The sequence below is a fragment of the Orcinus orca genome, chromosome 2 (assembly GCF_937001465.1).
Source record: "Orcinus orca chromosome 2, mOrcOrc1.1, whole genome shotgun sequence".
NCBI classification, from domain to species: Eukaryota; Metazoa; Chordata; class Mammalia; order Artiodactyla; family Delphinidae; genus Orcinus; species Orcinus orca.
Window position 1 is genome coordinate 12,585,554 of NC_064560.1, and position 20,372 is coordinate 12,605,925.

Below are 20,372 nucleotides of genomic sequence, written 5' to 3' on the forward strand. Positions count from 1 at the left end.
ACATTAAAAACATCGTGCACCATGATCAAGTGGGATTTATCCCAGGGATGCAAGGATTTTTCAATATATGGAAATTAATCAATGTGATACACCATATTAACAAATTGAAGAATAAAAACCATATGATGATGTCAATAGATGCAGAAAAAGCTTTTGACAAAATTCAACACCCATTTATGATAAAAACTCTCCAGAAATTGGGCATAGGGGGAACCTACCTCAACATGATAAAGGCCATATATGACAAACCCACAGCAAACATCATTCTCAGTGGTGAAAACTGAAAGCATTTCCTCTAAGATCAGGAGCAAGACAAGGATGTAAACTCTCACCACTGTTATTCAACATAGTTTTGGAAGTCCTAGCCATGGCAATCAGAGAAGAAAAAGAAATAAAAGGAACCCAAATCGGAAAAGAAGAAGTAAAACTGTCAGTGTTTGCAGATGACATGATACTATACATAGAGAATCCTAAAAATGCCACCAGAAAACTACTAGAGCTAATCAATGAATTTGGTAAAGTTGCAGGATACAAAATTAATGCACAGAAATCTCTTGCATTCCTATACACTAATGATGAAAAATCTGAAAGCGAAATTAAGGAAACACTCCCATTCACCATTGCAACAAAAAGAATAAAATACCTAGGAATAAACCTACCTAGGGAGACAAAAGACCTGTATGCAGAAAATTATAAGACACTGATGAAAGAAGTTAAAGATGATACCAACAGATGGAGAGATATACCATGTTCTTGGATTGGAAGAATCAATATTGTGAAAATGACTCTACTACCCAAAGCAATCTACAGATTCAATGCAATACCTATGAAATTACCAAAGGCATTTTTTACAGAACTAGAACAAATCATCTTAAAATTTGTATGGAGACACAAAAGACTCCGAATAGCGAAAGTGGTCTTAAGGGAAAAAAATGGAGCTGGAGGAATCAGACTCCCTGACTTCAGACTATACTACAAAGCTACAATAATCAAGACAATATGGTACTGGCAGAAAAACAGAAACATAGATCAGTGGAACAGGATAGAAAGCCCAGAGGTAAACCCACGCCCCTATGGTCGACTAATCTATGGCAAACCCACGCACCCATGGTCGACTAATCTATGATGAAGGAGGCAAAGATATACAATGGAGAAAAGACAGTCTCTTCAATAAGTGGTGCTGGGAAAACTGGACAGCTACATATAAAAGAATGAAATTAGAACACTCCCTAACACCATACACAAAAATAAATTCAAAAAGGATTAGAGACCTAAATGTAAGACTGGACGTTATAAAACTCTTAGAGGAAAACATAGGCAGAACACTCTTTGACATAAATCACAGCAGGATCTTTTTTGATCCACCTCCTAGAGTAATGGAAATAAAAACAAACAAACAAAAAGGGACCTAATGAAACTTAAAAGCTTTTGCACAGCAAAGGAAACTACAAACAAGACGAAAAGACAACCCTCAGAATGGGAGAAAATATTTGCAATTGAATCAACGGACAAAGGATTAATCTCCAAAATATATAAACAGCTCATGCAGCTCAATATTAAAAAAACAACCCAATCCAAAAATGGGCAGAAGACCTAAATAGACATTTTTCCAAAGAAGACATACAGATGGCCAAGAAGCACATGAAAAGCTGCTCAACATTATTAGAGAAATTATTATTAGAGAAATGCAAATCAAAACTACAATGAGGTATCACCTCACACCAATTAGAATGGGCATCATCAGAAAATCTACAAACAACAAATGCTGGAGAGGTTATGGAGAAAAGTGAACCGTCTTGCACTGTTGGTGGGAATGTAAATTGATACAGCCACTATGGAGAACAGTACGGAGGTTCCTTAAAAAACTAAAAATAGAATTACCATATGACCCAGCAATCCCACTACTGGGCATGTACCCAGAGAAAACCATAATTCAAGAAGACACATGCACCCCAATGTTCATTGCAGCACTATTTACAGTAGCCAGAACGTGGAAGCAACCTAAATGCCCATCGACAGATGAATGGATAAAGAAGTGGTACATACATGCAATGGAATATTACTCAGCCATAAAGAGGAATGAAACTGGGTCATTTGTAGAGACGTGGATGGATCTAGAGACTGTCATACAGAGTGAAGTAAGTCAGAAAGCAAAAAACAAATATCGTATATTAACACATGTATGTGGAACCTAGAAAAATGGTACAGATGAACCAGTTTTCAGGGCAGAAATAGAGACGCAGATGTAGAGAACAAACGTATGGACACCAAGGGGAGAAAGTGGTGGGGAAGGTGGTGGTGTGATGAATTGGGAGATTGGGATTGACGTATATACACTAGTATGTATAAAATGGATAACTAATAAGAACCTGCTGTATAAAAATATAAATAAAATAAAATTCAAAAATTCAAAGAAATAATCGACTAAATAAGTCACCTGATATTGGAATTAAACATCGATCAATAACAATTTTAAAGATTTTTAACAGAATCTGAGCTTGTAATTTTGGCCAGCTATGAAATGACTTAGATTCTTACACACACATATACAGGACCATTTTTTGATAGATAATAAAATGAATTATTATTTTACTTATGAATGTTTTAAAAAAAGTATGAGGAAACTACTGTGATATTTTACCAAAAGTGGGAGATTTTCAATTAAGCCAGCAAACAATCGTCCATAGTCTACAAGACCTTTCTAACAACATGAAAGAGCAGTTAATACAAAATTGAAAAATTGTAAGGAATTTTTTTCAGCTTTTAACGCCTTGGGAAATCTAAGAGACACTCCCCAATTAATATTTGGGTTCCTGTTTTCTCAAATTTGAGATAAATGTTGTCAACCCCTGGCCTAAAGTATGGAACTTGTGGCATAGTTAGTTTTTAATCTTTCCTACACGTTTATTTAATATAAGATTTACATGACACAGGAGCCTTCGTAAGGAAATGAATATCCCACCAAGGCTGGTAAAACCTGAGGGTCTAGGTTTGATGAAGAGTGGCAAGTTGTGGGAAAAAACGTGATGGGGCAAAAGGATATGTGTTAATTGTAGTAAATTGAGGAAAAGTTAGCAAGGCCTGTTTGTTCAGATGCCCCTCAGAGCCCCTTGGTCTTCGGAGATAAGGACGTTCCTTTCCTCCTGGTATAAGGAGGTTGCCTCTCACATGGGGGTCTCTCAACCCGGTTCAGGGAGACCTGCCTGCACCTGCCGTTTCTCAAATTCCTTCAAAAAATATTCAGTTTTCCAAGTTGCCATATTTTGGAGTAGTGTGTTCTCAGCCCTGCCATCAGCAAACAATGAAGGTGAAATAAGAAAACTTTGTAAAGCTGAAGGCATTCGCAACCAAGACGTTCAATACAACATGGGTCTCAAATTTCCTAGACAGTTTATTTCATGTATTTTTTAATTGGCTTTTTATAGACATGAACACACATTAAAACAAAAGTTTGGTTCCAATTTTTTTTTTCTTTAATTTTGAAGAACAGTTATTTGCAAATCTCTGCTTGGATTAAGGTCTTAATAACCACACTTAACCATGAATGTGAAAATGTGAGCTGAAGGAACACTTTGGAGTACTCACCAAAGATTGACTCTGACCTTCTCTGTGGAAGTTTCTGGTTCATAGTTGAACTCTGTGTGCTTTTGCATCCTTCCTACACGGTGTCTTTGACAATGATGCCAACTGTACATGAAAAATGATAACAGGACATGTCCTTGGAGGAGCCACTTTTCAAGACCTCTGACTCCAAGGGCTCTGAAGTTCAGCCAGTGGCAGGCTGAAGCGAGATTTGGCTTCTCTCCTGGAGTGACTTACATGAAGGCTCTGGACTAGGTTCCCAGACAGACGCCATCCCCCTGCCCAGCCCAGGCCTTCGGGACTGTGCCAGTAACTCAATGGTGAGCCTGAAACTAAGCCTAAAAGGAAGCAGATGGTCTGTATTAAGAGATTTTCCATGACCTTCCTCATTTCATTTCCTTTCTGTGGGATTTCATATTTGTGAGCATATCCTCTGAATGTGACGGTGTAGCAGTGTTAGACTCAGCAATCCTGAGTCTCAGGGCACTCATTTCATGAAGAACATGCATCAGAAGGGAGCATTTGAGTTATCCTGTAAATGTTTTTAACTCACCAATAACGTTTATGCAACAATCATGGATCCTGGGCATGGAGATGGTTTTCCTGTTGTGAAATTTTGTGCCATTCCTTAAAGTAATAATATTATTACTTCTGAGTGGGGGACTAAAGTCCATTTCTAGCAATTCTTATCTTCCTTTTTATTTATTTTTTTATTCTCCTATTAGCTAGGGAAAATAAAAACTGCACAAGGAAAATCTCCCCATCTCATGCAGCAGTTCATTTTTTCCCTTTCATCCTAATTCTCAAAGAAGTAAATAATTGCATACAAAGGATACAAGCCAAGCTTTCTATTCTGTGAGTCTAAGGGACCAGCATATTTATCTTTCTTTCTGTTTTATCTTTCTTTCTGTCTGTACCTCTTTGATTTGTATTAATAAAAAGATATTAAAATTTTTTTTCTAGAAAGCCAAATAAATGAAATCACACAACTAGACAATTCTGTATGCAGGATAATGACTATCAATGATTTGGCAGATACATGACTTGATAATAGAGATACAAATACATTCATCTGTGTTTTCAAAGTTTTTCTAAAAGTAAAGACCATGGCAAGAAAAGAAAGGCACTAACTCAGACTTTTCAAAGAAAGGAACCTATAAATAAACTAATTGGGCTATCACTTGATTTGTATGTCAGATATGTAAGTACTGAGAGAACAATGTTTGTTTCAGCTGTTCTCATCAGTATGATTAATGACTACTTTAAAGGGCTTGATTCCATTTGTGTGCCAGCTGTTCTTGTGTAAAACAAACTGGGACTTTTCTCAAGATAATCAGAGTGGGACTGTCTGCAGGGTTTGAGAGCTGATACCTGCGAGTTAGAAAAGGAAATGGATGGCTCTTAGCTGATCCTGATGAGAGCAGACCCAGACTCCTGTGACTGAAATATATTCCTAAACGGATGCTTGTTACTGGGGGCTTGTAAATCAAGGGCCTGCCCCACGTGCAGGTTCTGCTTGGTGGAAAGGTCTGGGCCAATCGGGAGCCTTATTGCGTGGTTAGCAAGTTAAAAAGGACCTAAGTAGTCTTAACCATATGAACTGATAGTACCTTCAAAGGTAAATATACAAGATGAGTCTTTCAAAATCACAGACAAGCTGGATCAAGCAGCAATAAGAAATCATCAAACCATGGAAGTAATACTATGTCCTTTCCCAATGAAGCGACCACACACAGGTCACATCCTGGGTGTAGGCAAGGTGTTGGTGATGGGGGCATGACTTCACAATTAGAAAATTGTGTATGCAGGATCATGATTCAGCAGATAAATGACTTGATAGTACAGATATAAATGGATTCATCTGGGTTTTTCAAAGTTCTTCTCAAAGTAAAGACTATGGAATCAAAAGAAAAGAGAAGCAAAATGGGGAATGATTTCAACTATGAGCTTCAAAGACATTGAGCATTTCTGTGTTTTCACTTCCCATAGAGCAAGTTCAAAAGTAGCTGTGCCATCATTGTACCCTCTACACTGAAAGGCAAAAGGAAGTCAGAGATGGGAATGATTTTCTTTACCATACAACTACTTTCAAAAGGATCCACATGAAAATGAGAATCCCATTGTAGTCTTTAAGGTCAGTTCATTTATGGCACAAAGACAGTCAACAAATATTGTTCAGGCTTTCCCTGTGCTGGTCACTCTGCCGGTAAGGTGGATGCCAGACCTGAAATAGCTTTCCGTCTCACTGGGAGAGATCAGAGCATAATTGCCAACAGTTGTCAGATGCTTACTATTTTAGCACTGTACTGAGCGTGTACAACCACTATCTTATTTGTTCCTCAGAGCAGCCTTATGAGGTCATTATTATAGCTAAATGCCCATTTTAGAGACAAGGACACCAAGCTGTTTGCTCAACATCTCACCGTTAAGAATAGCAGAAGCAGGATTCTCACACCCAAGTCTCTCTGACCCCAAGGACCATGCATGGTCTGCACTACTACATGGTGTCCATGTTCATGAGGAAAGGGGCAGTGCCAGGCAGTAAGCACGTGGGAAAATGTTGAGATGAGTGTCCAAGGCAGTGTCATGGAAGGTCACCAGAAGAGCAAAACGCATACTGAGGAAGCTCAGGGAAGGTGAGGCTTAACCTGAATTTGGATTTGAACTTGTAGACCAAATATTAGTAGGATGATATTGAGGATAACTACCATACTTTATCACTAAAGGTCCTTTGGTGCTGCCAGAGAACGAAAATTGGTCTCATGAATCACTGAGTTGATCTACTGTCACCTTTCTTATATAATTATAGTTAATTATATATATATATATTTTTAACATTTTATAAATTTTGTATCAAAATATATCAATCATCTCTATTTAGATGAGAAATTCCATAAAGCCTCATATACTGTAAGAATTGATGAAGCTATTGGGAGATAATTCTCCATGGATCTCCCTCTTTTCTGCATGTTTTATAAACAAAGGCTTCCTGACTGCCCTTTGCTCTAGACTATCTCTTCAAGGATGTTAGTGAACAGCCCAGGAAGATATAGTGAAAAGGGCAGATGCTTCCTGCCTGTGTATTGTAAAAGCTAGGTTCTCTGAGCTCAGTGTTCCTCTCCTGGAGCACAACCCACCATGCTTGCAGGCATCCATCTGGGTCTGTCCACATTGCCCCCATGAGACTTGGGAGCAAGGGGACCTGACACAATACGCTGTCTCATGCTGCTTGCTGTGCAGTGAGGAGTAAAGTCCTTTGTCTCTGACCCAGGTATCTTGTGTCTTATGCCAGCAACCATGAAACAGTGGCAGTTAGCTTGCAACTGGGGTGAAATCTCAGACCCTTCACGCTTCAGAAGATAGGAAAATTTTCTTTTTTAGAGAGGTCAAATTTGTCCTCATCCTTACTGAAAAATAATGCATCTCCTTTGGCATCCATTGGATTAATATCAAGTAGATTGATCTTAGAACCCAGAGAAACCAAGGAAGACAGAATGCTCTTGTGAGAGTCTCCCTTCGACGCTTAGTCAGGGTGCCCAGGGACTAGGCTCAGCACAGCCTCTCCATGGCCATACCCTCAGAGTGATCCTCATCTAAAACAAGGATTGGCAAACTGGCCCGTGAGCCAAATCTGGCCCACACCTGTTTTATTAAAGTTTATTGTCTAGCAGCATCTACTGCTGCTTCTGTGCTGCAATAGCGGAGTTGAGTGGTCACAGTAGAGACTGTATGGCTTGCAAAGCCTAAACTATTTACTATCTGACTCTATTTTTAGAGTATTTAAAAAAAATATTTTTTTTATTTATTTATCTATTTATTTGGCTGCGCCAGGTCTTAGTTGCGGCATGTGGGCTCTCAGTTGTGGCATGCAGGATCTAGTTCCCTGACCAGGGATCGAACCCGGGCCCCTTGCATTAGGAGCGTGGAGTCTGGCCCACCAAGGAAGCCCCTACTATCTGACTCTTTAAGGAAAATATTTGCTAACCTCTGATCTAAAAGAAGAGACAGATACTTGAAGAATAAAGAATTCCCTCAAAACATGCTAGAGGCCAAGGTATGAACAGAACATTATCTGAGAAAAGAAAAGAAAGCTATAAACACACACATGTACTCACATATAGGCATGTACAACCCCGCCCCTCCATGTACACCCGCACCTGTCATTTACATGCATGGTCTTACTTCATCCTTGCAGCACCTTTATTAGGCATATAGATTAGGAGCATCACCTCTACAGAAAAACTAGGTTTAAATTTAAAGATTTGCCAATTACTAGCTGAGTGACTTTGGGGTAAGTTACTTAACTTCTCTGTGCCTCACTTGCTAAACATGGGTAATATCACCTATACATCATAGGGTTACTGGAAGGATTAAACGAAGGTGTAGAATATAGCCTCTGACACATAGTAAACAACATGTAACTATTTGTTATCATTTATCTCCATTTTCCAGGTGAGTAAATTGAGGGACAGAGAGGTTGAGTAATTTTCTCAAAATCACATAAGTAGAAAAAGGTAGATGCAGAACTTAATCTCAGCTCTGACTCACAAATCTGGGCTTTTTGCCACTATCATTGTATTGCTTGTCAATAATAAAGGCTTATTAAATTTATAAGGAAAATCACCATAATAAAATTTCTTTACCTTTTCCAACAATGCTTCCTATTTTTCAAATTGTGATTTGTGGCTTATTGGCATATCCTACAGGTCTTTTGTACTGTGTGAGTTCCACAAGGGTCTTACTTGAATTCACTATATTAATATATTCATGCCTGACACTCGGTAGTTGTCCTTTGAAGTCAAGTCTACTTTTATTATTAAAATAATGATGTTTCTGGCTTTAAAAGCATATGCCTAGGCAAAGGTTTTGCTAGTGATCTATATAATAATAAGGTAATTTTAAATTAAGAATAGTACTTTTAAATACTAAACTCTAGATAAGTGATTTGATACTATTGTATTGCTCTAAAAATATACCCAAACTGGTGATATGTTCTATATATTTTTCATATTGTCAGTTTATCTTACCCTTATTTTTCAACTGAGCTAAAAAATAAACAAACAAAAACAAAAAAACAAAACACCAGTAATTGGTTTATAGCCTTTCTGGGAATGGTTCTAAGGGAAAATGTACTCTCTCCTGAAACCCCCTATCTCTTATCTCCAGATTATTGCCTTAGGTGGAGGGATAGTATGGGGAAATCTTGCTGAGAAATGTGACTATTTAAAGAACTTCATGTCAATAAAAAGGAAAAGTCAATATCCATTTGATTTGACATAGTATTTTGAGCTTCTATTTTCCATGACTGACAATGCTGATTCTTTGAGAAGGAAATAATACATGTGCAATCTGATGTGTACTTGCTAAAAGTGGAGGGCAATTATTACCTAGAACCTAAGCGAGAGAGACACTATACAAAAAATCATCTCTAAGATGAAAAAAAAAAGTCTCTTTGGTCTGCACCAGACTAAAAAATGTGGTGTCTACCTGAACAACATCTTAGTGGCTCTGCATGGAACTTTTCCCTCATTCCATTTTGATGTTTTGGCCATTGGCCTGTGAAAACTATTTCCAGAACTTGCCAGGAGGTTGTTTCTCAAAGATGTTATTTTCTGTATTGCATTTGTCGTCTGTATGAAGCTCCCAAAGAAGAATTCCCCTGGTCTTTGTTCCTCTTGGGAAGCCGTTTTGTGCTTTTATCTAGTGGACCCTATTACCAATCATGTAACTGATAGCATTCCCCTCTGCACTGGCTGCTAGAAAGTTTTGAGTCAGATTTTCACTTACCTCTAACAAATACGCAGGATTTTCATGGAGTGCGTTTTGAATTCTAAGCTTGTTCCTGGCCTTGTCAAACTTTCTTTCCTAAACTTATGCCTGTTTTTCATTTATTTTTATCTTTTACATCTTATATATCTTTTTAATCCACTTTGAATGCTTTCTGGATCGAGAGAGACTTGGAAATGCTTAGACGGATATGTATCCTATAATCTGTGCTCTCTTCATGAAACTGGGTAATAAATATAATTACCACACCATTTGATGTAAGGAACTTTATATTGAAATAATTACACATTCTTTGAAATTACACATTGGTTCATACAGAATAATCTTCACCTTAATTTCTAAAATCAAACTCACTTTTGAAAACCTTCTAGCAAAATGATTAGATGGGTCAACTTTAGACTTAAAGCCTGGCTAAGAAAATGTATACTTCATAAGATTCATTTCCTCTTGCCATTTGAAATGGGTGCTTGCTCCCCATTTTGTGCTCAATACTGAAAACACAATTCCTCAGCAAAGATTTACTTTATACTTAGATTTCAGAATTTTCCAGAAAAGAACTTTTAAGTCATGTAAATTTGAAGTCACATTTTTGTGACCCAGCATTCAAATGTGCAAAGAGCAAATCAGAATTGTTTTTAAATGAAGGTATGTTTCCAAGTCAATATAGACAAGTGCAGTGTATGGAAATAGTTTGTAGAAATATTTTTAGTTCAGTGAAGTATACTAAACAGTGTTCTTAATGATAAATTTGGGAAAATATGAACAAAAAATTTTAGAAAGGAATTTGTGATACTAAAATAGATCTACAAATATTCAAAATATCAATAATCTTACTTTATGGGAGTGAGACAAGGCGACTGAAGACACAACAAACCATGGACTTGATTTAACCAAGTCTTCCTGGAGCATCCGGAACATGAAGAATGACAGTCATAGGGCACTGTGCTGGGAACAGTAGCTGGGTGCTTTTACACATGATTCCCAAAGGGCAGAGATGCTCCTTAGGAAACAGCGGGGTGGATTAATTTCGAGAATAATAAGCTTTACACAAGTGTAATCTGATCTCATCAGACTGAATGCTTGCCAAAAGCCTGAACTCAGAAGCACGACCAAGTCCAATCCTAGTGACCTCGTTTCTACACAAGGAGAGCATTTCTAATATTTTTATTTAAAGAAATACTGATAAAATCTACCAGTGAACTTCATAGAAAGGGTATATAATGGATTTCTTGTTTCAACACCTTTTGTGTTCATTTGGAAGTTTAGAGAAATCTGTAAAGATCTGCCTCTCGGCTTCTTAACTTTATCAGTGCCCCTGGATGGAACATGAGGTCAACTATGTAAGTTTCCGGGGGAGGGAGAGCCCCAATCACCCCCTTTCGGGATTCATTCATCAGCTTGACTTCATTCCAGGCTCTGCCGTACTCCCCGCGAACCAGAGAGCAGCCGATGCCAATTCTGTCAGCCAGAGCCTGTGGGGAGAAAACGCGAGATCAAACAGGAGGGAGGAGGGGGAGGGGCGGAGAAAAAGCCTTGGTTGAAAGACCCACCTTGGTCGAAGGTGAAATATACACTCTTGCAGAACAACAACAACAAAGTGCTCAGAAAGGAGGCTGGAAAAAAGGTGGAGTGTTGAGATAGGAGTTGGTAAAATGTGATAAGTTCCCCTGTTGCTCAAGATTCTGTGGACTCAAAATCTCTGTGTAGGTCCTGCTGGGAAGGGACATTTTTCAGGCAGTTGCGCTGCATTGTATCAGCACAAGATTGATAACGTAATTGGAGAAAAGCTGTTCCACAGGCTTTCAGCTCTAGTGCATCTATCAATCTTTCCATGCTCCTGGGCTGCTCCTTGGGTGTGATATGCAGTGGGATTGAATGGCAGGACTGGAATGGCAGGGACCTGTTTCTAGCCCATTTGTTCTGTGTGGTGTAGACAGGTGTTTTGGAGCCGGGGGGGCAGAACTGTGAGCGGTTGGTCCTTCTTGGGCTGCCTGATGCCCTGTCCTCAGGGGTTGCGTATGTTCCTCGGAAGCTGTCTCTTCAATTTGTCCACTTTTTAAATAATCTGGAAACTTCCTAGCCACATCATAGTGGATAAGAGAGCTGGCTTGTGGGATCTCAGTTCCCCGACCAGGGATTGAACCCAGGGCTCCAGCAGTGAGCACGCCAAGACCTAACCACTGGACCACCAGGGAGTTCCCAGAGTCTGAGTTCTTAACCTCAGCTGAGTTGAATCTGGAAGTATCTATTTTCTTTGTGAAGTGGGAAACAAGGTCATCTGCATATAGGAAGAGGTGAAGATGAAAAGGCTTAGGAAAGAAGGCAGATGTGGGGCACAGCTGCTGAGGAAAACAGGAAAAGCCTGTGGCCAGGAGCTGGAAAAGATGGCCAGGCAGCATGTACATCCACCACCTTGGATCCTGAATTGGCTGTGGCACATCCCACTGTCGCGTTCTGCAGCCCAAGTGTCATTGTGGGAAGGGCAGGCAGTCGGATTGGTCCAGTGTGGGCAGGCAAGGCGGAGGGGCAGAAGGATTGGGTCACGAAGACGAAGGAAATCAGTGAGCAGGTTACACGGTCTGTGGACGATTTATCTAGGCTTCCATGGAGGAAAGGAGCCGGACGAAAACGGGGAGATGAAGAGTATATGTAGGGGGAGTGAACGCTTTTGGGAGGAATAGAAGGATAACACGTTTTACCAGTGGGTGTTGGTGTTCAGGATTCAGTGGTAGGCAAGACCTGGGTGATTAACTCAGGTGAGGTGTGAGGGTAATGAATTCAGTCTGCTGTAACGTTATGAACTGAAATGTTTCCCCTTGAGATTCCTGTTTTCTTTCTGAAGGTGGGTCCCTTAAGAGGCAGTCATAAGGGTGAAGCCCCCACGATGGGAATTGTGCCCTTATAAGAGGAGGAAGGGCCCTCCCCCCACTCTGAAATATAAGGATACGGTACGAAAGCGGCAACTGCCGACCAAGAAGTGGGCTCTCAGCAGACACTGAATCTCCTGACACCTTGATCTTGGACTTCTCAGCCTCCAGAACAGTGAGAAATAACTGTTTATTGTTTAAGCCACCCCATCTGTGGTACTTGGTTATAGTGGCCTGAGAAGACTAATGCAGTTCCTACAAGACACACAAGGGCAGCTAGCTGCAGGGTAAACAGACAGACAGACCTGGAATCAGGAGCGGCTTGTGGGAGAGAGGAAATCATCTAGAAACCTGAGACATGTAAGTTGTATTTAAGGTGATGTAGGAGGATGACCTCACCAAACGAAGTATGTAAAGGGAGAAAAGAGAAGAGCCTGGGACAGAACCTTGAGTTCTGGGTCAGGACCCCAACATTTAAGACAAGGGTGGAGGAAAAGAGGTCTCCAAAGGAGACTGAGATGAAATGGCAAGAGAGGACAAAGTTACTAAAGAAAGTGGTGTTAAAGAAAGAGAAGGATCAGTGACAAATTCTTTGATGTATCAAGCAAGACAGAAAACAGATCACTGTGATCCTTCTTGGGAGGGAACAAGGGCCAGACTGCAGGGAGTTGAGGATGAAACTGAGGTCAAGGAGTGACTAGGAGTTGAAATGACTCAGAATTTTGGCCGGGAATGAGAATTATCTTCAGATAGAAGCAGTATGGTAGGTTTTGGCTCAGATAGGCATGGGTTCAAATTCCAGCTGTATCTCTGGTTGTCCTTGGGTAAATTCCTTCTCTAAGTATCAATTTTCTTATCTTTAAAACAAAGGTAGTAATTTCAACGTTTGGCATATCTGAGACTCTTCACAATTATATTTATTAAGTGCCTGGCACATAAGTTCAAAATGATGATGGTCATGGTGATAGGCGCTTATAGGAGTAGTTGTAGATATAATGAGAAAAGATTTATGTTTTCTCTTTAAATGTTTTGGACTTAAGTTTAGATTTTAAAGGTAAAACAGCTAGTAGAGAGAAAGAGATTTAAGATGGGAGAGAGGAATTGATAGAGCAAGAAATCCAAGGAAATAGGAAAGACTGGCATTTGGATTATAAACAGAATTGGCTTGGAACTGGAGGTAAGATGCAATGAGGTTTATAGGTATTCAGGAGAGGGTAGGACGTTTATACATTTAAGTCTACAGCTCTGAAACAATTTTCTCAGCTCCTATTATACTCCAGACACTGGACACAATGGAGGAAAAAAGAAGATCACCCCCTCCCTTAAACCTAATCCTGCCCCAGTGTCCACATCTTGTGAATGATGCCATCATTTCCAGTTACCCTGCCCAAATCCTGGAAATCATTTTCTTCTTCTCATGCAGTCTCTCACACCACCGCTAGGCAGTCAACAGCTCCTTTCAGTTTTATCTCCTACATCTCCTGCCAAACTCACCTCTCGTTCACAGCCTCCACCATGGCTTTAGTATCAGGCACCTGTACTTCTTGCTCCAGTGACCTTCCAGTTGGTCTTCCCATCTCCAGTCTTTCCCCCGTTCTAGTTCATTCCACATTCTGTTGCCTGAGTGGTCTTTCAAAATCACTTTCCCCTTAACTTTCAGTGGTTACTCACAGATTTTAAGATCAAGTACAAACTCACATGGTGCTTTACTGTCTGGTGCTTTAGCCTTATCCACCCCTCCCCGCTTTTCTGGATCCAGGCCAACTACTCTACATCCCTCAAATGGACCACTGACTCTCATACATGTTATTTTAAATAAAATATTTGTATTGTTTAGAACACCCTTGTCTTCCTTCTTTACCTGCTGAAATCCTATGTAGCCTCTAATTCTGAGGCCACATATCACTTCCTCCCTTGAAACTTTCCCTGACGTCACCTGAGAACCCGCAAGTCTGGCTTAGGTCCCCCTTGAATGCAGAGACTGTCACTTTATTTATTTATTAAAAATTATTTATTATTTTTGGCTGCCTTGGGTCTTCATAGTGGTGCGTGGGCTTCTCACTGCGGTGGCTTCTCTTGTTGCTGAGCAGGGGCTCTGGGTGCGTGGGCTTCAGTAGCTGTGGTGCGTGGGCTTCAATAGTTGTGGCACTTGGGCTCAGTAGTTGTGGCTCGTGGGCTCTAGAGCGCAGGCTCGGTAGTTGTGGCACACAGGCTTAGTTGCTCTGGGGCATGTGGGATCTTCCCGGACCAGGGCTCGAACTCGTGTCCCCTGCAGATTCTTAACCACTACACCACCAGGGAAGTCCCGAGACTGTCACTTTAGTATCTGTATATTCCCAGACCTTGGAAGAGGCCCTGGCCTAGAGTAGGTGTATGATAAATGTTGAATGAATATGTTTCCAATAGTCTGGTGAATATACGTGTGTGTATGTATATATACACATACATATACATGCCAAATATAAGTACATCTAAATGATAGGATTAATATCATCCAGTTAATTGTTAGCAACTGGCTTACTCCACAATGATACAGACAAAACATTTTTACCTAGTGGGAAATGAGCAAAACATCTTAAATACCTTGAAAAGCAAAGCTCGATGATAGAAGATTCCTTTTTTGATCAGTCCAATTGGTACAACATTGGATTTAAGTTGAAACTTTAGTTCACTTATATGAAGTTCCCAGCTGAAATCATGTAGTTTTTCTTTTGGAATTTTACCACCCATTTTTTCTGCCACGTACCTGTGTCAATTACAGTGAGATTTAATCAGTCAAGTTTAATATCTCACTTTGGATGCTTTGAGTATAAATATCTGTGTAATTATACTTGTAAAAGATACTTCCCATCTGATTTTTGTTTGCTTTACTTTAAAAAATGTATTTACTATAAGTTAACATTATGCTTACTATATTTAAACTATCTTACGTAAACTGAAATTCTAACATTTCATTCAGCAGGAAGAAGGAAATGAATGCTAATTTTCCCAATATGTATAGCAAGATACAAATCAATATCACACTACATTTGTATCAACACAGTTTTTAAATGTTATCTTAATCTTGGAAAGTATTTTCAAATGTTTGAATCTGAAATCCAAGGCATTGTCTCGACATGTGGTTCTTCTTTTAAGGAATTTAAACTCAGAGACAAAGACAAACATATAGGACCATTGTGAACCCTGAGGTTCACAAATCTTTTCAAGTTTTATCATCCTTTTCTTTTAAATTTTATCATCTTTTTTAAATTTAGAGAAAGACATGGCATTTATGTAACACTGAGGTTAGAGGAGACAAGAAGAGGCAAAAAGGGAAAAATTACTAACAGTTAGGCGAGGAGGTGAGGTGCAGGGGTGTACTTTGCCTGTGAGTTTCTCCTAAGATTAGGCTCTCACTGAAGATGTCAGTAAGCACACCTGCAAAAAATCCTCTGTCAGCTGAGGCTGCTACATCATGGACTAAAGGCAGGATTGCCCATTGTAAAGAAAGAATTTCCTCTTGCTGTACATGGAACCAAGTGAAGAAGAACAATGGTGAAAACCAAGAGAAAGGATTAGGCAGAAAACTGACCCTCAGTGCCAGCCAGATGTCCTGTAACAGCCTCTAGGAGCCAAAGGCATGGGGACACAACTCTGTATTGCTCTCTTGGTGTGGGTTCAGGTTAAGGAAACAATTATTTGGGAATGATGAAAACTGTTTCTGATAGGAACAAAGCATGAGGAAATTTGACAAGTGTTGAAATGAGCTAAGTCAGAGTTCTGCTTGAGTCATCATTTCTCAAGGACACCAAGGAAAACTTCGGTAGCCAAAAACGCTCTCTTCCAGAGTCGCCTGACAAGAAGTCAGTGATCTGGCGGCTGTGTTTCTTGCAGTTGTCACATCCAGGTTTGGTGCCTGCAATTCACTTCTATTTGGAGAAGGTACAAGCTCCCACGGAGATTGCAGCTGTTGCACAAGCCAGGAGCTCACGACTGGCTGGTGTCAGTCATGAAGGCAAGCCTCCATTTCTAGAGGTTTCCTGTCAGTCATAAAGTCAGGTTCTCAGCCTTCTCTTAGAGGAATCAGATTAAATGCTCTCGTTTAGGAGGCGACCTCACTTAGCTTATACAACATGCCGAACCATCTCTTAGAATACCCACAATCCCACTTTGGAGCAACATGAAACACAAAATATCAGACATATAGCATAAAAATAAGGGATGGCTATTTGTATTAGAAAACAACTTGTGAGTTTACAAATAATTCAAAATAGGATTCCTTCATTCACAACTTCTTTAGGATCACCCTGAAAGATGCTTTTCCTGGTTTAGCTGGAGAAAATGACCTAGGCATTTTTCTTTAAGTAATTTCCAGCTCCTAGCTCTGATTCTTGGCAGAAATATGATCTAAAATAGAAATGGAGGATTTATATCCAATTCATTGTGTTTCTGCATCAGAGTCAGAGGCAGGGTGCTATACAAGTTTGGTTTTATTATGGTGTAGTTGTTTGAAAATTGGCTAAAAAGTGCAAATCAGTAACATCAAAAACATTTTTCAGAAATTGAAAATGTGTATGTATATATAGACACTTACTTTGCAAGAACCTCAACCTGTTCCTTTATACTGGTGATGGGAAGTATGGATCTGGTCACTTCATACACATAAACACAGAAGTCAGGATCAGAGGGAGGGAGCCATTCTTTATCAGGACTTCCTTCTCCAGTCAGTTTTGGTGCTACTGCAACCTCTTCCTCCTCCTTCACTTTTTCTTCTTCTTTTTTTACTCTGCCTTTCCTTAGAGAGTAAACAATAGCAATCAATATCACAGAGTGAATAAGCACTAACTGTGCTCTGAGTTGATCTGAAGAGCATTGCAGAAATATAGTAGTTTATATATACCTCAACAACAATACCATACAGAGTTTTCAAATTTTCCACGACAAAGACAGAGCTTTATAGTCTCTATATTTTGCCGGAGAAATTATTTTTCAAGAGATTACTACACGACTGATATATATTATGAAAATCATTGCTTTTCTGTACCATTGCTTATCAAGATATTTGGTACATTGTAGGTATGTAATAAATATTTATGGAATTGGGAAAAAATAGGTTGCCTCCTCAGAGAGTCTATGCCAGTCTTACATCATCTCTTGCTTCAGTTGAGACCTTCTGCAAGAAGAGTTTGGATCCCACTTTTAAGAACAATTATCCAAAACATGGAAAAAGACAAAAACAAAATAAGGATGGTATGGAATTTTCATGTCATGCAGGGGCAAAGATTCATGCAAAGTTTATCTAGGGAAACGTATTTAGTTCTGTACTTAGGGAAAATAGAATGTACTTAGTAAACAGTAAAGATACTGTTTAATTAAAAGATACTCTTAATGAAAAGTTCCAGACTTAGAGAAGTTACTAGTTAACATACAGATTTTTGTTTAGTAGAGATGCAAATTATTTCTCTTCAATGGAAAAGATACTCCCAAAGGTTAAAATCTTTTTCTAACATTCCTTAATTAAATTGGATAGAAATGCATATATTCTCAAATGATCTTTGAACCAGTATTAATATCTTACTAATTCTCTCATGAGTGGAACAAAACAGTGACAGGGGTTCTCATTCCAGGTAACAGGGAGTAAGCACACTTCACCCTGTGTCTCCTACTGAATACAGTCATAAAACCTGGACAGGGTGCATGCAATAGCTATTTGAAAACTCTGAAAAATAATTCACAGCAGGAAGATCAGAGAAGACTGACATTTGAATGACCACGGAACTGACGGTGAGCTTATATTTTAATTTTCCTCCACTATTCTCCAAGCTGAACTAAACATAGTCCCAAGTCTGGAAGTGGGCATCAGCACAGAGAGAGTCCAGGGAGAAGCCCGATTGAGAAACAGGAAAGAGAGACAGTGGAGGAAAACCCTTTTTTTGATTTTTTTTTCTTATTTTTATCCATTATCTTGTACCCCATCTTCTAAGGAAGCTTGTGACGGTGGTGGCAGCGGTGACATTAAGGTCCCTAAGAGTCTAAAACTGCCTTATACTTGCTCAGTCCTCCTGCTGTCTGGCTGTGGACATGGATGCAGTCATGGCAAGAGCGTAGCAGCACAGGGTAAATAAAGGGTTTTTTGGCTTGAGGACCAAAAGGGAAGCTCCAAGGAACCAAAAAAGACAAGGGAGATCATGGAGAGGGAGGAGCTCAGGAAAGCAACCCTATAAAATTGTTTATATATTCCTAGGCTTACTTCCAAGCTGTGTGTGCATAGTTCTGATCCTAAACGGCACATACGTAGATTTTGAAGATGGAACTATGGTATAAACTACCGCCCAAGTCCCATACTGGACACTATTTGGTACACGTGCAGGGCTGATCCAAATAGCACCACAAAGCCTTTGAAAATGGGACTAATGGTGGAATGACAACCCACAAAACACTGGTTGAAATTTGAAGACTGAAAGCATCTGGGCCAATTGATTGCTAAAACACACACACAAAAGAAACATTCTTCTTAGCATAAGTGTAAGACCCATAAATAAGAACTGAAGGACTCATAACATAATATCACAATCTATATAATTACTCAACATATGAAGAACCAGGAAAATCTCACCTCGTAAGGGAAAAGACAATCAAAACACATCAGTGCTGAGATGACTCAGCTGTAAACTGTTCCAACAAGTAGGTCAAACACTCTTGAAATGACCAGGGAGTTAGAAAGTCTTAGAAAGAAATAGAAGATAAAAAAATAGAATTTGCAGCTGAAAAATACAATAACCAAAACTTAAAAAACACAATTCCCTGAATAGGTTTAATAGCAGAATGGAGATAACAGAAGAAACAGTCTATGAACTTGAAGATAAATCAATAAAAATGATCCAATCTGGACAACAAAAGATTGAAAAAGCAACTGACAGAGTCTCAGGGACTTGTGGCGCAATAAATAAGAGCTAATATTGGTGTCATCGTAGACTCAGAAGAAGAGGAGAAAGAATGAAGCACAGAAAAAAAAATTGAATAAATTAAGGCTGAAATGGTTTCCTCAATTTGGTTAAAGACATAAATCTACATAGTCTAGAATTTCAGGGACTTCCCTGGTGGCACAGTGGTTAAGAATCTGCCTGCAGGTTCGTTTCCCGGCCCATGCACCAAAAAAAATAAAAAGAATCTGCCTGCTAATGCAGGAGACACAGATTCGAGCCCTGGTCTGGGAAGATCCCACATGCCGCGGAGCAACTAAGCCCGTACACCACAACTACTGAGCCTGTGCTCTAGAGCCCTTGAGCCACAACTACTGAGCCCGTGTGCCACAACTACTGAAGCCTGCATGCCTAGAGCCCATGCTTCGCAACAACAGAAGCCACCGCAAGGAGAAGCCCACGCACTGCAACAAAGACTAGCCCCTGCTCACTGCAACTAGAGAAAGCCAACGTGCAGCAATGAAGACCCAACACAGCCAAAAATAAATAAATAAATATTTATTAAAAAAAAGAAAAAGAATTTCAGTGAATGTCAATAAGGTACACCCAAAGAAATCCACTCCAGACACGTTGAAATCAAATTATTGAAAACTAAAGACAAAGCAGATGACGTGATTGCCTATGTAGAAAATCCCAAGGAATCTACTGAAAAAACTCCCAGAACTAAGAATTGAGTTCATCAAGAGCTGAAGATATAAGAACAACATACAAAATCAATTATGTTTCTATATAGTTACAATGAACAGGTGGAACCAAAATTAAAAACCAAAAAAAAATTTGGAGCACTTACAATTATGCCAAGAAAATTAAATCCTTAGGTATAAACTTCTAAAAAACATGTGTAGGATTTGTGTGCTGAATATTAAAAAGTGCTGTCAAAAGCAATCAAAGAAGGCATAAATACATGATGAGACATCCTGTGTCCATAGATTTAAAGATGCAACATATTAAAGATGTAATTCTCCCCAAATGATCTCTAGGTTTAATGTAATTCCTGTCAAAATCCAAGCAAAGTTTTTTTGTAGAATAGAATATCTTATTCTAAGATTTATATGGAAAGGCACAGGTGCTAGAATAGCTAAATCAAACTTGACAAGGAAGGATAAAGTGGGAAGAATCACTTTGCTTGATATCAGATCTTACTGTGTAGCTACAGTAATCCAGATGGAATGAT

The 20,372-nt window shown here is 39.4% G+C and overlaps 1 protein-coding gene across 1 annotated transcript in view; it reads right to left on the reverse strand.

The window, feature by feature from the left end:
- Nucleotides 1–10,478: 10,478 nt before the first annotated feature.
- The window catches only part of ARMC3 (armadillo repeat containing 3), a 94,693-nt gene continuing 84,799 nt past the window's right edge, over nucleotides 10,479–20,372 (reverse strand). Inside the window, exons 17-19 of the mRNA XM_004280949.3 lie at nucleotides 16,810–17,010; nucleotides 14,820–14,982; nucleotides 10,479–10,841 (exon numbers count right to left, since the gene is read on the reverse strand). Of these exons, the coding sequence (XP_004280997.1) occupies nucleotides 10,632–10,841; nucleotides 14,820–14,982; nucleotides 16,810–17,010 (574 nt within the window). The 3' untranslated portion in view covers nucleotides 10,479–10,631. The remainder of the gene's footprint in view (nucleotides 10,842–14,819; nucleotides 14,983–16,809; nucleotides 17,011–20,372) is intronic.